At 39.8% G+C, this 24,387-nt stretch overlaps 1 protein-coding gene across 4 annotated transcripts in view; it reads left to right on the top strand.

The window, feature by feature from the left end:
• Window positions 1–2,963: 2,963 nt before the first annotated feature.
• lnx1 (ligand of numb-protein X 1) overlaps window positions 2,964–24,387 on the top strand; it is a 34,140-nt gene continuing 12,716 nt past the window's right edge. For 2 of the 4 annotated variants that reach the window (XM_079474164.1, XM_079474163.1), the window contains exons 1-2: window positions 2,964–3,239; window positions 7,786–8,301. In XM_079474164.1, the coding sequence (XP_079330290.1) occupies window positions 7,874–8,301 (428 nt within the window). In that variant the 5' untranslated portion in view covers window positions 2,964–3,239; window positions 7,786–7,873. Of the gene's footprint in view, window positions 3,240–7,785; window positions 8,302–10,551; window positions 11,243–24,387 lie in introns of those variants that run through there. The other 2 variants (XM_079474165.1, XM_079474166.1) reach the window with 2 other exon arrangements.

Below are 24,387 nucleotides of genomic sequence, written 5' to 3'. Positions count from 1 at the left end.
AACACAGTCAGATTGATTAGTGATTGCAAATCAGGATCAGACCGGATCTGATTTTTGCGATTTATAGTTGCTGAACCAAATATGTTTATTAGGACTTTTTAAGTGGTGCAAGGCCAAATCCAACCAAGTTATGTGATCCTTTGATTGATTTCCTTGGAATTGTTGAGCTGTCTAATGAAAATGAGCTGAAAGAAAAACAATGAACAAGACACGAGAATTATATAAAATGACATTCATATCTCAAAGAAAAGAAAAAAGGTGCCTTGTGTGTTCTGTCTCAAAAGAGGTTCTCAGTGTGTGTACGTGTATCCTTTCTCTGCAGGGGGGTCAGTGGGAGGATGATGAGGGTGACAGCAGGTCACCACGTTGCATCATGGGAAGGTGGTTTTATTCCACTACAGCATAGGTCACCTTGAATGCGTGTATGCGTTTGAGCATCTTTGTAACAGATCAGTTGCACCATTTGCCATTTATTATAAGCGATACATGCAGGCACACTGAAAGGTTTTTTGTGTTTTAATGTGTAATATTGGCATTCCGTTATATGCTTTGTGACTATAATATAGAGATTGAGACCCTTAATGCAAAGCTAAATGCAAGATTAATTTACCCTCAGGTGCCGTCGAGCAAATCAAATGATCGTTGTCTGCTCTTTACTGTAAGATTTCCCAAACTCTCTGGTATTTTTAGCAATATTTTGTTTTGCTCCCATCCGCCATCGATATGCTCCATTACTCCTGTGTTGTGCATTTGTTGGTGTCGCGTTTATGATGATGTAGAGGCTGCGCAACTATGACAAGTTTATAATCCCCACACATTGCGGTACTAAACTGAAATGGAAAAGCGTGTGAAGGGAAGAGTGAAGTGAGCTGTTTTTAGATTTTTAATGGAATATAATAGTATTCAAAAATGGGGTAGTTTAGCCTGGTTGTGTTGTCAAATGGGTGAGCATGTGTGTTATTCCCTCATATCGGGTCAAAAGATTGCACATACAGATGCCGTCATCAATATTATAAAGCAGATTCAAATTCTCCACAGTTTTCCCATTAATTCAAGCGGACAGCTTTATAAAACCTGTTTTGTGAACATTAGGTCACTTATAACCTCCTGTACACCCGTCAATGCTGATTGATTACCTGCTTGTTTTAGTATCTTTTACACTTTTCTCTAGTACCTTTTTTTCAACACCAGCTGTTTAGTTAATGCGACCTACAGTGCATTCAAGCTACATTTTTTGGTTTGTGTGTTCCTTGGGAATCCAATCCATCTTGGCATGGCTAGCTCTACACTTTGCCAATTGAGCTACAGGAATTACTGGACTTGATACTACCACTATTGGCATCCACCTATCGCAACAAAGAAAAACACTGGGTCCTATGGATTGTATAGTTGTGAACTCTCTTATTCTTCTGAGGTTTGGAAGTCTCAAACAATTTACCACTCACAAGTGACCTGTATAAACGTGCACAGTGCAGAAACACCCTCTACTCAGGTGTGCTTTATGATTCATTTTGATTTATTTGTCTGTTTAAACCTGTTGAAGGCTGGATCCACCTGCTATACATGTTTACAGAGAAAACGTTTCAGTTGATCTCTTTACTCTGAGAGACATTGCAGAGTCGCTTTCAGATTTGCATGCAATGCATCTCTAATAAGAGCAAACTTAAAAGTTATATTATTATTAAGCTTTATACCTTTAAAGGTGCTGTATGTAATTTTTTGGAGGATCTATTGACAGAGATGCAATATAATACAGGTATGTCTTGAGAGGTGTATAAAGACCTTATATAAACATTATGTTTTTATTACCTTAGAATGAGCTATTTCTATCTAAATACACCACGGGTCCCCTTACTGTACATGGTATTTGCCATGTTGTTTCTACAGTAGCCCTAAATGGATAAACTGCTCTACAGAGCGCGTTTTGTAAATATATTATCTTCTTCGGCAAAAACGCAACAATATATTTGTTCTGTGTCATCCACCGTAGTGCTTCGCAAGAGAGGGAGTAGTGGTGGAGTGATCTGTTGGTTGCAATTTGCAACCTCACCGCTAGATGCCGCTAAATTTCATACACTGGACCTTTAAGTTTAATAATTTTATTATCAGAATGGTGTTTAATGAACGTGAACGTGTCTAAGTGTAACCTTACATTTCAGTCTGTATTTATCTGAATAGTTATAGAATAGACAACTAAAATGTTCCAAAATGATTTTAAAGTTTTTTACAAATCAAAATCATTTCCAGTTGAAAATTTCTCATGAGATGAAACAACCATGCTTCATTTTCTCAACAAAGAAACATTTGAATATGGTGGCGTAATCTACTTTGTCTTTGCCCCACGGCTTTCCCCTACAGTAAAGTCACACAAGCTCATACGCACACAAACATTATGGCACACTACAGGTATTGCTTGAGCAGACACAAATACCTTCTGTATAGTCTTTATTGTGCAGGTAACCCCCTCTCCCCTCCCCACGCACACAGTCACCGCTCCAAGTCATCAACTGAAGCCTGCAAAGACTAAATCAACCGTCTCTGTGTATCTGGTGTCGTTGGATGGGTGTGGACTCCCGGAAAGTGAAAATAAGCATTAGTGGAGTGTTTATGGATCTTAAAGCACTTTGTTCAGGGTTATGTATGAGGATTCAGAGGCGTGTCGTAACGTGCAAGAAGTGTGGGCTGCTGCTGATTGTATGCATTTGCATGTGGTTAAGTGAGGAATCGTGTAATATTTAATTTTGCGTGTAATCTTTTAAAGTATGTTAATAGAATGTAGTACTAAGGCTGCTATTTTTACATTTATTACGACAATATTATCGCAATGTTTAGACCCCGCTGTTCTCTTCTGTTTCATACTGTGTGTGTGAGTGTGTGTAAACCAGTTCCAAGCCCCACCAGAGCAGGTTGGGTCAGTTCTCATATTTACCTGCCTACCAGCTTAGCTCTGCCTCTTCTCTGTCACTTCCTGTATCAGGTGTGTATGTGTGCTTCAGAAGTTGGCGTCCCAGAGCGTGTTTAGGTGGCCGGGGGGGGAAATGGATTAAAAAACCCACTTCGAGATCACCAGAACAACTCTCACACCACACTGGATCCCATCTAAAACCGACCATCAGGCAATTTAACACACGTGGCCACTTGGACAAAGTCCTCTTTCTTTTTGTTTTGCTTTCATTCACTCTCCTTTTCTCTCCCCTTCTCATTTTCTCTCTGCCGGAGAGGTTGGATTACCTGTTCAGGTAAGCAGTCTTAGTATATTTACTCAAAAACATTTGCTATTAACTTGTTTCCTGTTTCTAAACACTGATGTTTGTGTGATGACCTTTGAATAGTTGACTCGGAACAGCTGTGGAAACTTTCTTTAGTACCTTTAGTGACAATGTGTGTTTTTGTGTTAGTGTTTGTGTATGCACATACAATGCTTTATGTGGATGCATGTTTGTCTGATGATTGTCACATATGTTATAGTATGTAGTATATATAGTAAATTTATAGTTTAAACCTACCCACTGCCTATTTTGATCAGTGTCATCTTTATCTGTGGAAACCAATTCATGTCAGCAGTTTCGATCAATACTGTCTGTGTAACCGGCAAAACTCAGAGCATCATCTTTCAATGTGCATGCTTGAGTGTATGTTAATGTAAATAGAGGTCCACTTCAGAGATCATTTCTGTTTAAATCTTTATCGTTGGGTTGTCTTTTGTTATTTGTGGTTCTGACTGTGATCTGAAATGCTTAATGAAGAATTTAACATCAATATTTACAAGTATTTTAAGGAAAAAAATATTTTCGTACTCTGGTACTCTGGTTAACTAAGGGTGCGTTCATATTTGCAATTCGGTTATATGGGTCCGGACCATAAAAGAACAAAATAAATGTAGTCCTGGTTTGCTTAGCGTTCAGACTGCCATTTTAACATATAAAGGTCATTTTAGCTAGCGTGTAACTCAAGTAGACCTCATGAAGTGTTTAAGGCGGTCAAAACGGTGCCAGGAATTCCTCCGTTACATGTACAAGCACAGATCTCATAAACACTCCTTTTATATTACCAAATCACTTGATTTTAGGGTCATACATTGTTATCATCCTGTTTTTGGTTCGGTTCGATGCCTTTGGTCCGTGTTGCGTTCACATTTCAATCAAACAGAGTTCAGAGTTCGTTTGATAGCGGACCGAGACCCATCTTTTCAGCGGTATCGGTCCGCTTGTTTGGTCCGCACCAGGGTCCGCAGGAGGGCGTTCACACTTGCACAAATAAACCGAACTAACAGAGCAATCGCAGCAAAGTTTGTTTTAACTGTACCAAACATGGCATATGAACACACCCTAAATTGTAGTTCATGTTGTAATGATAACATCTTTAATATACTTTAAATAATAAAAAAAGAATAAAGTAATTTTACGAAATCAACCTCTTCTTGACAAACAAAATAGATAAAGTACAAGTATTGTAGCTATATACTGCATGTCTATATTTGTTATAAAGTGTATACTGTATAAAAGGAAAAGTTATAATGAAAAGAGATTACATAATATAAAAAGATGACGTTTCCATGATATGTTAGATGTAACAGGAGATCAGAGACGATGAAAATATTCTGGCCATGGACGTCCGATGATGGAGGAGAGGTGGGTTGAGAAGGAAGAAGATGTTAAGAAAGATGAGGGATTAAAGATGAGAGGAGTAGAGAAAGAGGGTTAGAGAAAACAGAACGCTGGGGGGAGGAGTGTTATATTCATTTACATATGAACTCTTATGTAATTCTCCACTGGAAGACGCTTTGGTGTGAAGTTTGATGTTTAGTTTCCAAGCTTCTTTGTCCTACATAGCAGAAATATGTAGCCTCATTCTACATGTAGACTGGGTTGAGAGTGATGTATTTTTAATTTTTCCATTGTTGTCAGAATATCTTTGATGCACTTGCCCTCATAAACGCACACAACACCCCTACTCCTGTCGTCTCTCACAAAGATAGATTCTCTTTCACTGTATAGTGATTATTTAGGTATTAATTTTTTATGGATTTATTATGTGCATTATTGATTATCTACAGTGTATGATTTAACAATTATTATATTATAAGGGAATCCCGGGGTTGCTTTTCAAGTCCTATATGTTTTTGTTCTGGGTTTGAGCTGTACACAGTGGGCATCCAGAGTCCCAGGAATGCTGTAGAACAAACTTCTGTAACATGTCTGAACAAAGCATGGTGAAGTCAAAAACAGATCCTCTGATGTGTGCTGTGGATAGAAAACAGATCCCTAAAACAAACTTTTTTAAATGAAAATAGAGACCATTTCAAATACCACATTTTGTTTTTCTTAATTTCCCATTTATAGGTATTGAGTTTTATGTGAAATTGTCATTTCTGTTTCATTCTGTGAACTAACAATATTTCTCCCAAATCTTAAATAACAATATTGTCTCTAATTGCATTTACTGGCAAAAATAACAGAAAATATGCTCTGTATCTTTTCAGACCGCAAATACTGCAAAGAAAACAAGTTTATATCTATTTTTTAGCAATACAACATTAATGTATATATATTTGTATATACCTGTATATTTAGGAAAAGTTTGAAAATTAACCTAGATTTTTATCACAGTCATGTGCTCTTAGGCTGTCGGTCTTTCACATTGCTGTTGGTTAGTCGCTCCTGGGCTTAGATTTTGTTCAAACTCATCAGACACTGGACTGGAATGGCCACAATGCATCTAGAAATTCTGATTAAATGAAAACTTGAAATGGTCTCTTAATTTTGTCCCTGGTTGTATATCAAAATATACAAGTTTAGTTTTGCATCAGTGTAGTATTTGTGGATCCAAACGGTATTTATGATGCCAAATGGTTCAGTCATATAAAAGCACGTTAGGTATCTACACAGACATTCAACACAAAGCATAAGTGCCCCACTTTACTTGCTCCCAGGTGTCAACTGTTAGTTCTCACAATAAAGCTGTGAAAAGAGTAAGTTTTCTTTGGCAAAATGACAAATGACCAAAAACGTACAGAAAGCAATATGAATGTCAGTTTATTTTTGGACGTGTCAGTGTGACTGATGCTTATGTTCTACTTAAAGGGGAATAAGAGGAGACAACAGGTATGAGTGTGGTTATACAGTAAATGAAAAGGAAATAGGGAAGTAAATTATATTTAGGATACGTGCTTATTTGTAGCTGAACAAAGGATATCCTGCCTTATATAAAGTCTACTCTTTGAAATATTCTCAAGTGACACAGGGAGCAAAAGGGTGACCTACAGTACAGAATTCTCAAATTCAAAAGCCTTTTCATTCAAATGATTATAACTTGTTATTAAGTAGTTTGAATGAATTTTTAAAAGTCACAAATCTAATATGTTTGCATACATTTTTTTCTACTTTTTTTACATTTGATGTGTGTTACATTTGTCTCTGGCAAAGGATCGAAAAGTGCTGTCACACACCCGCACACGAGACAATTTTTAACTTAAGCTTTTAGGAAAAATGCTGATTGGGCAGAACACTACACAATAATGAATATGTCACTACAAACTAGTGTGTTTGTGTTTTTTAAAGGATATTTTCAGTATGTAAGTAAACCCACTGGTTCTAAGGTCAAAAGCTGCACTGTGTAAGTCATGTGTGTGTTTTCTTATTAAGGCACTATTGACTGACGTATTATTTTTCTTTGGGCCAAAGGTCACAACAAAAATAATGCAATATCCCTATAGAGAGAATCCGATGGGGACAGAAAAGTACAAAGAGAGAGGAGAAATTGAAAAAGCCGTGGTTACAGTTCTATCATACTGTTTGTTTTTGGCAATTGTGTTTTTCACTAGAACTGCTTTTGAAAGTGGGGAGACAAAAGAAAATGGAAAATTCCATTTGAATGAGAGCTGTAGGGCAACAGTGTGTGTGTGTGTGTGTGTGTGTGTGTGTGTGTGTGTGTGTGTGTGTGTGTGTGCGCGCGTGTGTGTGTGTGTGTGCCTGAGTGTGTGTGCGAGTGTGCGTAATATGACACTGTAGCATACTGTTGCCATATCGTCACTCTGAAGTATCATTAAAGAGATGATGATTTACGGAGAATGAAGGGTTGCCAGGTATGACCGTGTCCTTGGGCGCTCTCCCTTATGGGTGGCTGTGTGTATGTGTAAACTCAGATCAGATTACAGGGTGGAAGACAGTAAAGGCCTTTTATATTACTCATCTGCACTGAAGTTCAAGGGTTTCCTCTTTAAATCGATAGCAGGTGCAATAAAACTGATAAGTCATTGAAAACACACACAAAGTTGGAGAAAGACAGTGTAGTATCCTGTTTGTTTAGTCTTTAGATTGTCTCCTGAGAAACGATGGACAGACAATGTAATTGTGGTTGTACCGACGCATGAACACATTTGATTGTGTGTGATAGAATAGTTGTGGCGATGCACTCTGATCTTATGTAAGAATGCTTTACCGTGGAATTTCATTGATGTCAGCGCATTTTCGCTTAATGTATTTACGAAGCGCGTTCTGAAGAGCAGTTTGTCTGTTTAGGGCTACTGTAGAAACAATATGGCGAATTCCATGTAAGGGGACAATATTGATATTGACTAATGATATTCATTCAATGGTCAATTCAGGAGAATAAAATAGATTAAAAGCAAAGAGTAACATGCAGTAAGATAAATCTCATAAGTCCTTTATTTGCTAAACTGTGTGCATTCATCTTTGGGCGTGTGCACTTGTCTTTCCAGCAAACAAGACACACCTATTTCCTACAAATGACTTTCCTTTGTATTTTTGTGCTTTTCCCATACAGGTGGATGGGTCAAAACAAGCCCCTCCAACCGCAAAGAATCACAGCCTTTCTGAGTGACTCGTCAACCATCTATACCTACAATTAAGCAATGACTGATCAGGAAGAGGCGGGTGCCGTGGCGATGCCCGATTGCGGCGCCGCAGGGGGCATTCCCACCTCCCCTCCACCCAATCTATGCCACGTCTGTGGGCAACGGCACCTGCAGGAGGAAAACCACGAATATACCTATAAAGAAGAAGTGGATGATGACCTCATGTGTCACATATGCCTCCAGCCCTTAATACGGCCCTTGGACACACCCTGCGGTCACACCTACTGCCAGGAATGTCTCACAAACTTCCTTTTGGAGAGCGATTTCTGTCCGGTGGATCGCACTCCATTGATGCTACAGACCTGCCGGAAGTCCAGCCTTCTGGTCCATAAACTTCTGGATAAACTGATGGTGTCCTGCCCCTTTACTGAGCATTGCACTGAAGTTATGCCGCGGGGAGAGGTGGAGGCACACATCAAGAGCAGGTGAGCAACTCAGAGGTGTATGTAATGTTACATTTACCAGAAATAGAAGAAAGAACATTAGCAACATTGGACCCCATTGACGTCCATTGTGTGGACTTAAACCACTGAGACATTTGTCGAATTATCTTCTTTTGTATTTTGTATATAATATCTACAAAAACCGTATGTATGAGAGAAACACAAGTGCACAGTTAAGGATATTGTATTGCCTTCACAGAATTTGACTTGTTCGCCGGCACTGTAATTGTGTAATACAACTTTACTGATGCATGAAATTTAGACTTCATATTCTCATTGACATTCAAAATGCGCTCTTTATTCATTATCTTTCATAAAGCACTCTTCTCAGTTATTCTTTCAAATAGAAGACATGTGTCAAGCACATCATCTGTTTGTTTGTTTGTTTGTTTGTTTGTTTGTTTGTTTGTTTGACAATATCCTTTTTTTCTGTACCCCTCAAGGGTTGCACCCTCAAAATGACCTTTTTTTAACAGCCTGAGATATCTTCCACTTCACTGCTTTTGGAAACTATATGCTAACTAATGCCTTTCATTGGAAACCTCGTATTTTCACAGTCTATTTCGTTTACATGGACTGCGTCTCAATCATTAGAGCTCCGCTGGCCTGAGGGCCTCTGTTTAAATGAATGGCACTTTGTTGCCCGCGTTAATGGAAAGTTTCCTTCTCATTTAAAATTCCACTAACGGAAACATAATCAACTTGCCCATTTCTCCATTCAACCAAAAAACCCCACGTTTGTTTCTTTCCATTTTTGTTCTCCTCCCACATCCCTCTTATGCTGGGCTCTTGTAGGTTCTCAGATCATCTTTCTTTGTCTTTCGGTTCCTCTCCTTTGTTTTTCTTCAATGTGGTGGTCTTAGTTGGTTAGTGAGACATCATTCAGAATGGGACAAGATTCGAAAGACACAGGACCTTTTGAGAACCAGCCGAAGACTCCCTCTGCGTAAGAATGGCTATTTTATTTTTGACTGCCAGCAAATGTCCAAAGGGCTCCTGTAGCTTCATTGTAATATGTGGGGTTCAATTCCCAAGAAGCTCTTATAAATGTATACGAAATATATCTTATAATTCTTTTATTAAATAATTAAACTTCAACACAATGCCACAGAAAATCTGAAGAACCTTTCTGTTTAACAAAAGGTTACTAGTAGTTTAAAGAGTCTACTTTAACGGGATAGTTCACCAATATTTTTGTCATCATTTACTCCTGACATTTCAAACCAGTATGACTTTCTGTCTTCCACAGAACACAAAAGAAGATATTTTAAAGAATGTTGGTAATCAAACAATGACGGTTCCCATTGCCTTGCATTGGTTTCGTGTCTATTCAATAGAAGTGAATTGGTACTGCTATTGTTTGGTTACACAGTAAAAAACATAATTTTACAGATTATTGTAGCCTATGTGTTTTTGAAGTCATAAGGCTTTCTTTGCGCTGGTGACTCATAACAGTATGGCACGAATGTCTGTTGGGTTTCTTCAGCTTTCTTGAATGTTTTGATGTTGTTCCCTTTAAATTTGTGCACACAGTTTTGTACATCATAAAGAAGTTTGTATTCTATTGTGCATGTTGTCACTGCAGTGAAGCATGTCTAGATCCACTTTGTTTGTCAGCGTGGGTAAGCATGTGCTTGTGTTGGCATTGATTGCTATATAGACTTCCCAATCATGGTTTTAATAAAGAGGAGGAGAAGATGGAATGAACTACCACACACCGTGTCTACACTAGATGGGGCACGATGCGATGAACACGATAAAAGACAATAGAACGCATTAGAACATTATATATTATATATTATTTTGTCCACACTGGATGCGGCACGGCGCATATTGTCTGGTGTAGACACAGTGTTAGGCTGTCCTTTGCCTCTCTAAAGCGCATAAAGTATTGACAACCAACGCTATACTATAGACAAATCATATAACCATTAAAACTGCTGAATAATAAACAAATTTTTGTCTGATAATATGACCTGTCTCCCTATGTCAGTACTGTATTTTCCACAAATCCATCCCCCCACCCCCTATACACACATAAACACACACCCCACTGCATGGCTGAATGAACCGTTAATCCACACAGGGGGTAGTCTTTGCCCGTACGCTCCACTGTCAAGCCAATAGGGGCAATGATAGATGGATCACCCAAGCCTGTATCCCCCCTCTCTCCCGTCTCAAATGGTTTCCTCCATCTCTCTCTCTTTCTGTTCAGCATGCTGCAGTATAAGTCAGAAGCTGTGTTGCCACTCACACATAGTCTCTCTCCATCTCTCTCTCTCTCTCTCTCTCGCAGTCGCAGCAGCGTGTGGGCTCATGAGCGTAAATCCTCTTATTCTTGGACGATGCCCAGGACAGATTAGACTGCATCGCGACCATCGCACCCGACAGGCGTGCCAGCCAACGGCGCCCTCCGCTTCATCTTCTCCTTCTTCTACCTCACAACTCTCTTTCTTCTCTGCCTCAGTGGTGCACCTGCTCCAGTCTCCGCTCCTGCCTGCTCTTCTTGCTTCTTTCTTCATCCTGCGCTCTGCTCTTCTCAGTTGGCAGCGCTCCCAGTCCTGCCTCTGCTGCTGATCTTTGTGCTGCTGAGATGAACGGGCTAAAAGCCTGAGGGAGGCAAGGGGAGAGAAAAGAAACGTGGAGACGCCGAGAAACAAAACAAAACAGAAGAATAGCTTCTTTACTTGAGGGGAAGGAGGGAGGGGGGTTGGTACTGTTGTAAAGGAGAAGGAAGTGACAGAGAGGGATAGGAAAGACTGCATCCAACCCAGGGAAAAAGAGGCAGGGAGAGAGAGAGAGAAGCTTGGGAGCCCTGGAGAGACGGGGTCATGAAGGCTTTGCTACTCTTGGTTCTGCCCTGGCTTAGTCCAGCAAACTACACAGATAATGTGGGCAACCTGCACATCCTCTACTCAGAACTGTGAGTAACACACACATCGGCTCACCGCAGTGTGTCTGTGTGTGGTGTGTGTTTGTGTTTGTGTTGTGTGTCCTGTGCGAGTTAGAGCCATTTGTACAGTCTGATGTTCTCACGGTGAAGTCATACTGTACCCCATCCTGTCCCGCACTGCAATGTGTGCAGCTGCTTGTGTGTGTGTGTATATGTTTGTAAGTGTGTGTATCCATACATCGTTCTCAATGGACTGCATAAATACAAATCCATCAGTCTTTTTCACTTAACAACTCTCTGTGTATGTATATCTGTGTGTGTATGCGGTGCGTTTGTGCGCTTTTGTTGTCTGGCAGTGTCGAGACGTTTCATTGGCGGGATGTTTTGAAAGGAAGGTTGTTATGGTTTTGTTGCAATGGTTGTGTAACATTGGATAATGGTTAGGTGTTGTGAAACAGGTTTTGTTTTGATCCCACCAAACAGTGAGGGACACTGCAGCATGCCGGAGATGGGCTTGCCTGTGTATTTTCGCGTCAAATAGTTAGGTAAACTTTATATTTTATAGGCGTTTTATTGACCTTTTGTGTTTTATTTGATTACCTGTATCACATATTAATGTAAAATAAAATAAAATATAGAAAATTCTGTATGTACATTTTTATTGATATCCAGATCTATCTAAAATGTATATTCTATGTGTGGGTGTGTGTGTGTGCATTTACTGAATGGACTGTATGTACATAACACACACACTCATGACCACACGCCATTCAGAAAAAACTAATGCAGTTCCTCAAACCCCTACCCACTGCATATTCATTTACTCTTAGACTCGCAGGCCACATTGAAACATCCGAGATGAATTCTTCTCTTGTCAAAATCAACAACAAAGAGACTCTCACACTGCAATAAACACGCAGTCATTACTGACGATAAAAGCATCACATACACGCTGCACTATTGAAAATCTTCTGCATTCACAGAGCTTGTGTGTGTTTGGGTGAAAGCTATTGATCCCGGGACTTTGGCAGAAACACAATTGTGCCGCGTAAGTGTGTGTGAAAGCCTCGGCGTAGTACAATAGACCACATTACAAATCCTCTCTTGAGTCTAGACTACACACAACACAAACCCACATACACACATGAAATGGTGTAAACAGCGCGCAAAATAAAGCAAGGAGGTTTGGAGGGGAAGAGGATGCTGAGGTTTCTTCATAGGGGAGATGAGGAGGGATGATATGAACGGTGAGGAGACACGGACAGATAAGGTAATTTCCTGGACCATCTGTCTGTGGGTTTATTTGGCAGAGAATAAGCTCTTTCTCTCTTGTTTCTCACCGTGTGTGTGGGTCAGCGGCATGTGAGTCATGTTTATATGATTTATGTCCATGTGTTTGTGTAAACAAGAGAACTGAGAAAGGAGAAAAAGAGAATGGATGGGAATGACGCGATCTGTGTCTGTTTTCTGATTTTGTGGCTGAGGAATGGTTGCACGGTTGTTTATCTTCATCCTATGAAATGACAGAACCCTTCTATTCTCATCTCGCCTCCTCTCTCTTTTACACACACTCTCTTTATTTTTTTCCCAAAGTGTCTCTCTTTATTTATTATTTATCAATATCTATTCCTTTTGTTCTATGTATGCGAGTTACCGCAACAGTGGATTTACTTACTAAAGATGTCTCTGTGGTACTCGGCTGGACGTTTACTCGTGGTAAATGTACTAGTGATGCATATCTTACCGTACTCAACCTACAGTACTATAGATTACACGCATCAGATTATAGATATTGAGTCAAACAGCTTTATTCATTAAACTATGTCTGTCATGTCACAGACATTTAGATATGTGAGTTTTCGTGTATGTATATGGATCACCTTCCAGTTGGTTAAACCTTGTTTTAACGCAGTGATTAAGTGAAAGGTGAGTAGCTGGTCCTTCGATGCTGTCCCGGGACACTTTAAAATTCAATTAACCTGATACAAGTGACAGCAAATGCAGTTTGTTCACATGCATTTTTAACTACCTCAAATGAGGTTTGCATTATCAGATCACAAAATGTTTTGGATCCCGTTTATACCTGCATTTAGCGCCTGTCCAATTGTGGTTGGATAATCTAAAATGGATGTTGATATACCAGGTGTGAACACCATCTTTGCATCAGTCTATTGTGTGTGTGTGTTAAATGCTTTGATTCGTTTTGCTTCTATCCTGCCAGCACTGATATCCTGACTGCTTGATCTCTGCTGATGCTGCCCTTGTCCCTTTAACAACACACACACAAATAGTCTCTCTCTTTCTCTCTCTTGCTTACTCGCCTGCTGTCTCTCATTCCCTTTCTCTCATATGCTTTGAGATGGTTAATTAGACTTTGAATTAAACATCAATCTATTTGTTGCTGTTGTGTAGGCAGATGCGTGTGCGAGTGTATTTTCAGGTGTGCCTTTATTGATAACTCTCATTTAATGAGAGTTGTTTCAGAAATGTTTCAGAAATGTAACTTACAATGAAACAACCTGTGACTTTTTTGTGTTTTTTATACCTGGGTCTCTGAGACCACATGCATAAATAGGCCTAGTGAATACTGATAAAAGTTTAAAGGAGCAATGTGGAGATTTTTGCAGCATCTAGCGGTCAGGTTGGGAATTGCAACCAATGGCTCGCTCCACCCCTCTCATTCGAAGCACTACGGTGGCTGACACAGAACTGGGATGTAGTTACATTCTCGTTTCTCTCCCGAATGAGATATGTAACATATTTACGAAATGCTTTCTGTTGAGTAGTTTGCCAAAAGATTACACACTGGAGCTTTAAGCTTTTAAAATGGCCTTGGGAGCTCCAGCATGTTTTGCTTCCCTGGGTGTGTCTTGTTTATTGTATAGTTGTACAGGTATGCTGACATCTTTCATGTTTATGTGGTGTTGGATATGTCGGAACATGCTTTATCTGGTGGTCTGTCAGAAAAATACGTCTTTGCACGTAGACACTTTTTAACCACTCTGAGGGGTGTGATGGACCTCTGCTATCATTATTGTGATGTCTGGTTACCCACGGCAACAGAGCGTGTGAAAGTGTTAAACTGTACTTTAGAGGTAGGACATCACACTTCAACAGGGCTCATGTCTCCAGCTCTCAGACAGTGTTGTCGGGCTGAAAAGAGGAATTTATGTGAGGATATATCTGATGCAATGACTCATGGGTTGCCATGGCTGAATGGTCGATAAGTGAGATTTTCTTTAGAAATGTTTTATTCAGTTTGACTGTTAGACCAGGTTAATGGTAAAACCCTTAAGTTGTGGGGTTTTTTTTCAAAACCCTATGAAGCACCACGGCAAATGCAGACAAGCACCTTTGGCTGTTGCATCCTGACTCACACTGTTTATTGAACGCTACAAGCATTACGTTTTGCAGCCATGTCAAGTAATAAAAAACATTCCAACTGTTGAACACAATATTTAACATAAACGCTCAATAAAATCTGATCAATGGCAAGTGAACCCAAAACCAGCGTTATTCAGGCAGGTAAACCCGTAATCTAAGCTCTCAATGTGTGATTTTGATGATGAAATTTGAGGGTTGGGTTATTGAGTTATTGAATCTGCATACTGTATATGCACTTGTGTGTTCGCATGAGGCCTTTGGTCAGACAGCAGCGTGTCGTCATCAGGGTGACGTGGTCGTGGTGAGAAAATAAGGCCATAGCTGAGGGCCTGCTTGTTGCCGGAGTGACCTTATTTTCATGCATAGTGCGCGGATGTCCGATGAACATGCTTGAGTAGCTTGTCCTCCGGCTCATTCAGTGACCGCATAACCCATCAACGTATCTATGCCAAGACACAAACAACACGCTGTTTGGAGAGAAGCAAATTATTGTGGGAAGTTTCCACACACACTTATGCTTTATATTATATTATTGTTATTGAGTACATCCTATATTTTATCAGTGGGACTAATCAAAGGGATAGTTTACCCAAAAATATAAATCTTGACATCATTTATTCACCCTCATGTCTTAAACATGTATATGATTCCTTCTTCTGCTGAACAGAAACAGTCAAGTCAATGGAGTCCACTTTTGTTTGTTCTTCAAAATATCTTATTTTGTATTCTGCAGAAGAAAGAAAGTCATACAGGTTTGAATTGATATAAGGATGAGTAAATTATTCAATAATATACATTTTTAGGTAAGTAATCCCCCAACAACTTTAGCACCACGCAACAGTTTCAATCTTAAAAATATATCTAAACTACGTCATATGCTGTCAACATCAGATGCAGAGAAATTGATTCATGCATTCATAGATTACTGTAATGCACTATTGGGTGGTTGCCCTGCAGGCTTATAACAAAAACTCCAACTGGTCAAAAATGCGGCAGCTAAAGTTCTTACACACACAAAATTAGCCTGGTTCTGTCAACCTTGCACTGATTACCTATAAAGCATCACATTAACTTTAAAATCTTGCTTACTAAATGGTTTAGCTCCTCACTACTTGAGGGAACTTCTCTTGTGTTACAGTCCTTCACGTGCACTACGCTCTCAGGCATCCGGTCAGTTGGTAATACCTAGAATTTCAAAATCAAGTGCATGTGGTAGATCCATTTCCTATTTAGCGCCTAAACGTTGAAACAGTCTTCCCCGCACTGTCCGGGAGGCAGACACACTCTGTCAGTTTAAATCTAGACTAAAGCGCATATTTTTAAACTTGCATACACTACACTACACTACCATGATATAAATACTCAGAAGGTTTAGGCTGCACCTTCATGCCCAGACCTGACAAAAACTGAGATGATAGGGCTGGATAATGAAGAACGCGGCGATTTGACACGTCTTCACTTCAAAATGTCAGCTGCTATTAGATTATTAATGATAATCTTAAATCAAATTTTTTTTTATTTTGGCTTGTTGTGCAAGCACTGTCGAACTTGTGCACAGGCTGCAGCTTTTGCCAGAGGGGAACTGGAATCCCCTGGTTAGGCCTGATTTCCCTCTGAGGTTTTACTTTTCTCCTCGCCACCGTTTGGATACTGTTTTGCATTGTTTTGCATTGTTTTTCTGGCCTGCTAGAACTGGACTGCTAAAATGTTAAAGTTTTATTGAATTAACACTGCAAATAGGAATTTTAAAGTCTGTTTACTATTTAACCTGTGTTTCTCTCTCATTATCTTGGGTGTGTGGTTCTAGGTGATGGCCCCTGTGCGTGTGTGTGTGTCTGCGTGTCTGTATGTGTGCGCGTTTGTACGTGTGTTTGTGTGTTGGTGCATGTTGTGTGGAGTGTTTTGTGTGTGGGTGTGTCTGATTCTGTGTGTCTTTGTCAGTCTTCTGTCTTTTCACCTTTTTTGTTTTGACTTGTATAACCTTATATGTTTTGCTTATAGTCAATGTCTTTTCTTGTACAGCTGCTTTGTAACAATGAAAATTGTAAAACGTGCTATATAAATAAAGTTGACTTGACTACAGTTCATTCGAAAGTCAATAATAAGATTCAAGTTTGTCCTCGCAGAGAAAAACACTAAACCATCTCTAAGCACTTTAACCGGAGTGCAAGACTCCAACAGATTGCCGCATATTCCAGTTCAAGTGTCTTTTCTGCAGTTTCTCTGCAGTTACTCTGCATCCTCTCGCCTTCCTCATCAGGTTAATGATGATGGGTAGCAGCTAGAGCAAAAACGTTGTTGCTAATTCGACACTTTAGCTGCGTCTGAGACAGGGAGTTGGCAGAGATCTTTTCCAAGCTCAGCACCTGAGGTCAGGGCTGGATCTGCACCTGGACTGGCTGCTCAGTCACTGCATCCTTGGAGAGAGCAAGGAAGTTTAACCTACCGGAAAGGAACAGGAAAGGAGAACATTTTATTTCCTGTTTGCTTGGAAAAAATATATACGTACAGGGTGGTGAGCAGACATAAAATGCTCATCCCAGTACAGTATTTTTATAAAGAAAGCATCATATCAACTAAACTTGACATGTTTAAGGACAATTTTTGCCTTCAAGGTAGGCAAGTTTTAAAGCTGCAATGAAAATCAACTTGGCTAAAAAATCTGTGATCTACATTTTGCTCCACTCAGTTTGAAAGATGCATGATGCCTTTGTTGCAGCACAACCAAGATGTTGGACTACTCAGTTGGAAGACAACTTGGAAAACTAGGCCATGCAGAGCTGCTCAAGTGAAGATAAAGTGTGCATAAACACACACACATAAGCACACGCACGCACACACACACACATCCGAGTGTGTACATCTTATATATTTTTTAAACCTCCAGCCGTCATTTTTATGCATGCATGCACACACTCAGATGAGCGCACACACCTCACGCACATCCACTGGGAACTAAAGCATGTTGCCTTTATAATTCATTTACACAGGTTTGTCACTGCCGCCCTTGGCTAGCTGAGACTGAATTTGAGTAGCCGCACAAAAGCACAGCACATGACAGGATAGCAAGCAGAGGTCAAACTGTGAGCTTACGAGCTTTTGTGCATTAAATGTATGTTTTGTGCACACCTAATCTGGGTCAGTTATATCCAACACCGCACCTAATTTTCTTGTGCTGCCACACTAGCAAACTAAAGCAGATCACTCCCCCGAAAAGAGAGAGATGAAGTCAATGCGGTCGCTCGGTTGGGGGTGGGGGGGCTGCTGGTGGGGGTAGAGGGATGAACATAAATCTGCTGCTGTCTTCATCCTGCTGGTCTCATCAGAGAGAAAAAGAGAACGAGAGAAATAGGGGGAGGAGTGTGAAAAAAGTATAGAAGGAAGATATATTGTAAATAAACAGCAAAAGAGAAGGGGATGTATTACTGCAAAATAAATAACTTGGAGAAAGAGAGATGGTTCTTGCAGGCTGCCAATGCAACGTCATTGGTTGGTCAATGGTTGGGTCACATGATAATGTTTCATAAGAATGGGGGTAGAATACAGGAAACCTGTTCACAGTGTCAATGTGTGTGTTTAGTATCCAAATAAGTGATGTCAGCGTTCACGATTTGGAGGGGTTTTTGTCTATGTTATTGTTTGTATTTTTAATCCAAACCAGATCCACTGGTGTGACTTCTGTATTAATTCTGTATTTTTTCACTTCTGTATTAATTCATTCTCGAATTCTGAATCGTTGAAATAAAATATTCTTCTTGGTGTGTCTATGAACAGTAGCAACGTACAATATCAGTGGATGCAATAAATCATGCAACCCGCAATCAATCTCAATGACATATCACCAGTTGTCATGTTTCCTGTGTGTCAGTATTTAAAATGATAGTTCATCCAAATACTCATCCTCTTGTCATTTTAAACCTGTATGACTTTCATTCTTTTGCAGAACATAAAAAAATAATTTTGAAGAATATCGGTAATCGGCACCCATTCACTTGCAATGGTTTTGTGTTTATACAATAGAAGTCAATGGGTGGTTTATACAAAATATCTTCTTTTGTCTTCTACGAAATAATAAAAGTCACACAGGTTTGAAGTGACAAGAGGTTGAGTAAATGATGACAGCATTTTCATTTTTGGGTAATCTATCCGTTTAACATCTTCCTCCTGTTCTAGCATCAATTGCAGAGACGGCGTAAATACTGTGACCCTGTGACTTAAAATGCATATACAACATAAAATGCATAGTGACTACAAGTTGTTTTATTTTTAGTTCAAAAGTCACCAAGGTTATCTAAGTATAACATGTTTGTGTACTGTGCAGGGATTTAAAAATGCTTCTCAAAGATGAGTTTACTTTCCCTCTCTCTTTCTCTGGTCTTGCTCTCTCTCTCTCTCTCTCTCTCTCTCTCTATCAAAGAGTTTGCTGTGAGTTTCTACAGTAATCCTCCAGGCGGTGAATTACTTGACAGAATACGTCACCACTCCAAAAGATCCATAGAGAAGATTTGTGTCTCTGTCTGCTTCCTTCTGGTCTTTCGCTCCCTAAGATTATTACTTTTCGTAATCCCGTCATATCTTCCTCCTCCTGCACTGATGCTCTGATCTTCAGAAGATTAAGCAAAGATAAGGAGAAAGACACCTCCTTTAACAAACTTCGCAAAGATTAGACAGTCTTTATGCGCGTGTTTATCTCTGCCTCCCAAGTTAAACATGTCAGACTAATTAAAGAGATCAGACGCATCCAATAGCAACACTTTCCCATGATACATCTCTCTTCTATGAGGAAGCGGAATAGAGTACTCCGCACAATCAAACTATCACATCCACTACATCAGATGTGAGGCCGGAGCAGGCTGGGATGAACATAATATCCTGCAGTGCTCTGAGATTTCAGATGTCAATCGGAACTGAATGTGCTGCAGTTTTGTCAGAAATGCATTTTGTGCCGGTGCAGCGTTGCGTTGAAATGCTGTCTGTCGAACAACTAAAGTCTCTTGAAAATGCAATAGCTCCATAAATGCTGCAGTGTGTGTGTGTGTGTGTGTGTGTGTGTGTGTGTGTGTGTGTGTGTGTGTGTACTGTATGCCGTAGCCACTTAGTAGAGCGCTGATCGCATGCAGTGATGCTGTGATTTAGTATCTCCTCCGTGGTTAAACAATGAGCTATGATGGTGACAACTGTCCTTCTCTTCTATGTGAGGTGTTTGTGTGTATATCAGTCGTACATTTCGCTGTGATTATCCGGCTGCCTGGTTGTGGATTAGCAGGTGGCTATAGGGGATTCAGGGTGGATGGATGGAGTGCTGCACATTAAAGGATACCTCTGCTGTCTGTAAGATTAACACAACATGTTTACAGTATGCAATGAGGAATGGATTGTATCTGTTTCCCTCTGAGGTTTTACTTTTCTCCAATGGAGTTTTGGGCATTTGACAGCACAGCATGCTTTAAGCATGGGTAAAATACTGAAAATAAGTGAATTCATGTTTATTTAAGTAATGTTAAAATAATGCAAATAGCTTTAGCATTAACGTGGCACTAAAAGTACAATAAAGTTGCATTCGTTAACATTAGTTAAAGGGATAGTTCCCCTAAAAAAGATAATTCCTTCATGATTTACTCTCCCTCAGATTGTTCCAAACCTCTATAAGTTTCTTGGTTCTGCTAAACACTAGAGAATATATCTCAAGGAAGAATGTCAGTAACCTAACAGATCTAATCCCCCTTTGATTCCCATAGTATTTATTTTCCCTACTATGGCAGTAAATGCGGGATGAGATCTGTTTAAAATGTTTAAAGGTGCTTAAAAGGTTCTTCACAGCGATGCCATTTAATAACCATTTTTGGTTCCACAAAGAACCATTCTGATTCGCTTAATTCGAGTAGGTACAATACAATACAATTTTATTTATATAGCACATTTAAAAACAACTTGCGTTGACCAAAGTGCTTAACAAGGCCAAAAGATATAGAATAGAAGCACATAAGTAACATATTACATACAAAAAAAAACATCACGATAATTTATAAGCTAGCGAAAACAAATGCGTTTTCAAAGAGGATTTAAAAAGTGACAGAGTTTGTGCTGATCTAATGTAAAGGGGTAAGCTATTCCAAAGCTTGGGTCCATAGGCTGAAAAAGCACGGTCACCCCTATTTTTCAGTCGAGTTCTGGGGACGGCTAGGGAATTTGAGTCCCCCGATCTCAGTGATCTTGACTGAGATACAGGGTGAAGCAATTCAGATAAGTATTGTGGAGTCTGATTTTGTAGTGACTTAAAAACAAATAGTAAAACTTTAAAATCAATTCTATATTTGACCGGTAACCAATGGAGCGAGATCAGAACTGGTGTGATGTTTTCAAATTTTCACTTCCCTTTGAGGAGGCGAGCAGCTGCATTTTGGACTAATTGTAGACGGGTGATGCATTTCTGTGAGGCACCAATGTATAGTGAATTACAGTAGTCCAATCTGGATGTTACGAATGCATGCATGGCAATCTCAAAGTGCTTAGCGGACAAGAATGGCTTAACCTTAGCTAAGAGACGGAGGTGAAAGAAACAGGATTTAACCACAGCACTTATTTGCTTATCAAATTTAAGGTTGTAGTCAATCCAGACCCCCAAATTCCCGAAAACAGGTGGTGCTGTAAGGTAATAACGTTTGGAGATGAAGATGATGGGTACTACGATCATTTGGGCCAAACAAGATAACTTCCGTCTTTTTCTCATTTAGACTCAAGAAATTACCAGAGAGCCAGAGTTTCAGTTCATCAAGGCAGTCCATTAGTGGTTTTAAAGCAGAAGTGTCTTCTCGCTTCAGAGGCAAATAAATTTGAGTGTCGTCGGCATACAGATGGAAAGAAACCCCATGTCTAGCTAAAATGGATCCCAGGGGTAGCAAATACAAATTAAACAGTTCCGGGCCAAGAATAGAACCCTGCGGGACACCGGACCCCAGTTTCATTTTAGATGAACCCTGTTGCCCGATGCGAACAGAGTAGCTTCTATTTGACAAGTAAGAGCGAAACCATTTTAGCACTGTACCCCGAAAACCCAAGCACACTTCAAGGTCTGAAGGAGGTCTGAAGTTTGACTGAGTTCGTCGGGTAGGCATTCTCTGTGTTTGGTGGATGTATGATTATAGAAATGCATAGCATATTTATACTTACCTTTCCTTGCTCTTATCAGAGAGTCAATCTCATGAGTTGTGTCCGATCCCACGTCATCACATCCACTATCCATAGCACCTTTTTGTAAGAGTGGTCAGCAATATCTTCCTTTAATTGTGTTCAGCAGAACAATGTAATGTATGTAATGATACAACCGGCACGAAGCGACACAACATAGAGCATTTTCTTTATGGGTTTGTATTTTTTATGTGTCGCGCCGCATCCAGTGCGGACAATTATCATGGGTTTTATTGTCATCTGTCGTGTACTCAAATGAGGAAGTCGAAATGTGTACTTCATTTAGCGTACGTGTCCACGATGTTCAGTAGCCAATGGAATATAAATGAATTCTTTATGAAGAGAACTGGAACACAGTATCCTCTCTCATTTTGATCATTATGAGGTCCAGTCGGACCAGGGCCCACATCTTCACTGTCAGATCAAATCAATCAAAACCACAAACGGGGTCCGTGAACAAATTAAAGGACTGACACATGGGGGGAGCAAGATGGAAAAGTGCACGAGAGTTGTTAATCTGTTGCTCCGTGCCATGCTGCCCGTCCATATGGTTACATGTCTGTGTCTGTGAGAGAGAGCAATAAATGGAAGAGGAAATTGGGCGCAAGGTTAACGACACATGCCAACATTCATATAACAGGATGGTTTGAATAAACAACAACCTGGATTTGTGTTATTGTGGCTGAAGGTTTCATCTGTGGTTTTAGATTCTCAGTCTGTCAGGAGAACAAAGACATGGCTTATGGCTTCAGACAACAGATTGCTGCTTTATCTTAACCAGGAAAGCCTATTTTAATTAACGTCTGCCTAAGCCCCTTAACGAAGGAACAAACAAGACCATTGTGTCCGATCTTTGCTTTGTCTGTCTATCTGCAGATATTTTTAACATACAGTATATACAACTCCACTGCAAAACAAACCAGAAGTAAATCAATCTTACTTTAGCCAACAGCACACTGAGAAAAGCAAACGTACTGTACATTTAATCGCAGATAACCATTATACAGTAATATCCACCATCTCAATACGTCTTTTTCAGCCTTGTAGAATAAAAATGTACTTTCATTTGCTGAACACCTAATGCTGGAACATCATGACCTTATAATGAAGCCTTTCAGACATCTCTTATAAGCAGGAATCAATGGGGAAATATGCATGTTGATGTGAAATAGCACTGTCCTATCTCGGCAGGTTTGTCTCATTGGAGCCCCTTTGTTATGTAATATAAGGAGATGATGTTTTACTCTCAGGTAATCACTATAATTGCTTTTCAAGGCTAAAGCAGACAGTTACACTGCCCAAGAGAAGAGGGCAAGAGTGCCTGCCACCATTTGCTATACACTTCTGAGCAATTAGCTGAAAATTACTTATCTGTCTGCCGGTCTGTCTGTCTCTATCCATCTATCTATCTGTCTTAGAGTTGATTTTATAGTTGTGTTTTCAATTTTGTTTGAGTATTATTTAATTTTTTTAAAAGAGCTTTTATTTTATATAAAAAAATTGTTACTGTAATTTTAGTTTCATTTTTGGCTATATTGTTTTGTTATGTATTTGTAAAATAAATTATTTATGAATTTATTTTCTTTTTTATTCATTTCCAGTTGTTAATTTCATTGCCCCAGCTTAAACATATTGGAGTTTATTCCAGTGTCAACATTTTTCATATAAGTTTTTAGGCCAATATTTCATTTTGCCTGTCAATATTTTCATCTGTCTGTCTGTCTGTCTGTGTGTGTGTGTGTGTGTGTGTCTGTGTGTGTGTGTGTGTGTGTGTGTGTGTGTGCGTGCGTGCGTGCGTGCGTCTGTCTGTCTGTCTGTAATAACCTTGGTCTATCCGTCTGTCCATATGTCCATATGTCTATCTGTCCATATGTCCGTTTGTCTGTCTGTATGTTTATGTCTATCTATCTATATGTCTTCTCCGTCTGTATATCTGTCTTTAATAACCTTGGTCTGTCTGTCTGTATGTATATATGTCTATCTGTCTGTACATCTGTCTGTCTGTCTATATGTCTGTCTGTCTGTCTTCACTTCAGCATGTCTATCTAAATATCTTTCTGTCTGTATGTGCGCCTATTTATCTGTCTGTCTGAGTAATTTTTCAATTGTATTGCCCCAGCGACGGTTGTGTGATTAAGCTGTGTTGGGTGGTATTCAATACTGGGGTTAGGTGGGGTTATACGTGAGTGGCGTTTTCCATCACAGAAACTCAGAAGGCGTAATTTCATATCATCGACCGGTGTAAGGTAATGCCTTTCTTCAAGTTCCCAACAGGTTTTTATGTCTTTCCCTAGCCGTGTAACGGAACCGGAGAGAAAGCAGCCCTTGTTCTCTCATGGCCGTTATTGAGTTTGCACACCTGAGGTACTCCGATCAGTGCTCAGCAGTAAGTGAGATATACGGCCGTTGTCAATCCGAAGCCCTTTTTCTCTTTCTCGCCCTCTCTGGTTCGGGGTTTGACAGGCATAAATACTGAGACAAAATGCTTTATTTCAAACCAGGTCCCCGGGGCATGGCATATCTCTTGGCGCTGTACACCGTTTTGTCTGTATGTTTCCACCCATTGATTTATCCCATTCCAGCTGGCCCTGAGAGAGATTTGT

The sequence above is a fragment of the Barbatula barbatula genome (genome assembly GCF_947034865.1).
Source record: "Barbatula barbatula genome assembly, chromosome: 15".
Taxonomy (NCBI): Eukaryota; Metazoa; Chordata; class Actinopteri; order Cypriniformes; family Nemacheilidae; genus Barbatula; species Barbatula barbatula.
The sequence above is the reverse complement of the archived record's forward strand: the minus strand, read 5'-3'. Positions and strand labels throughout refer to the sequence as shown.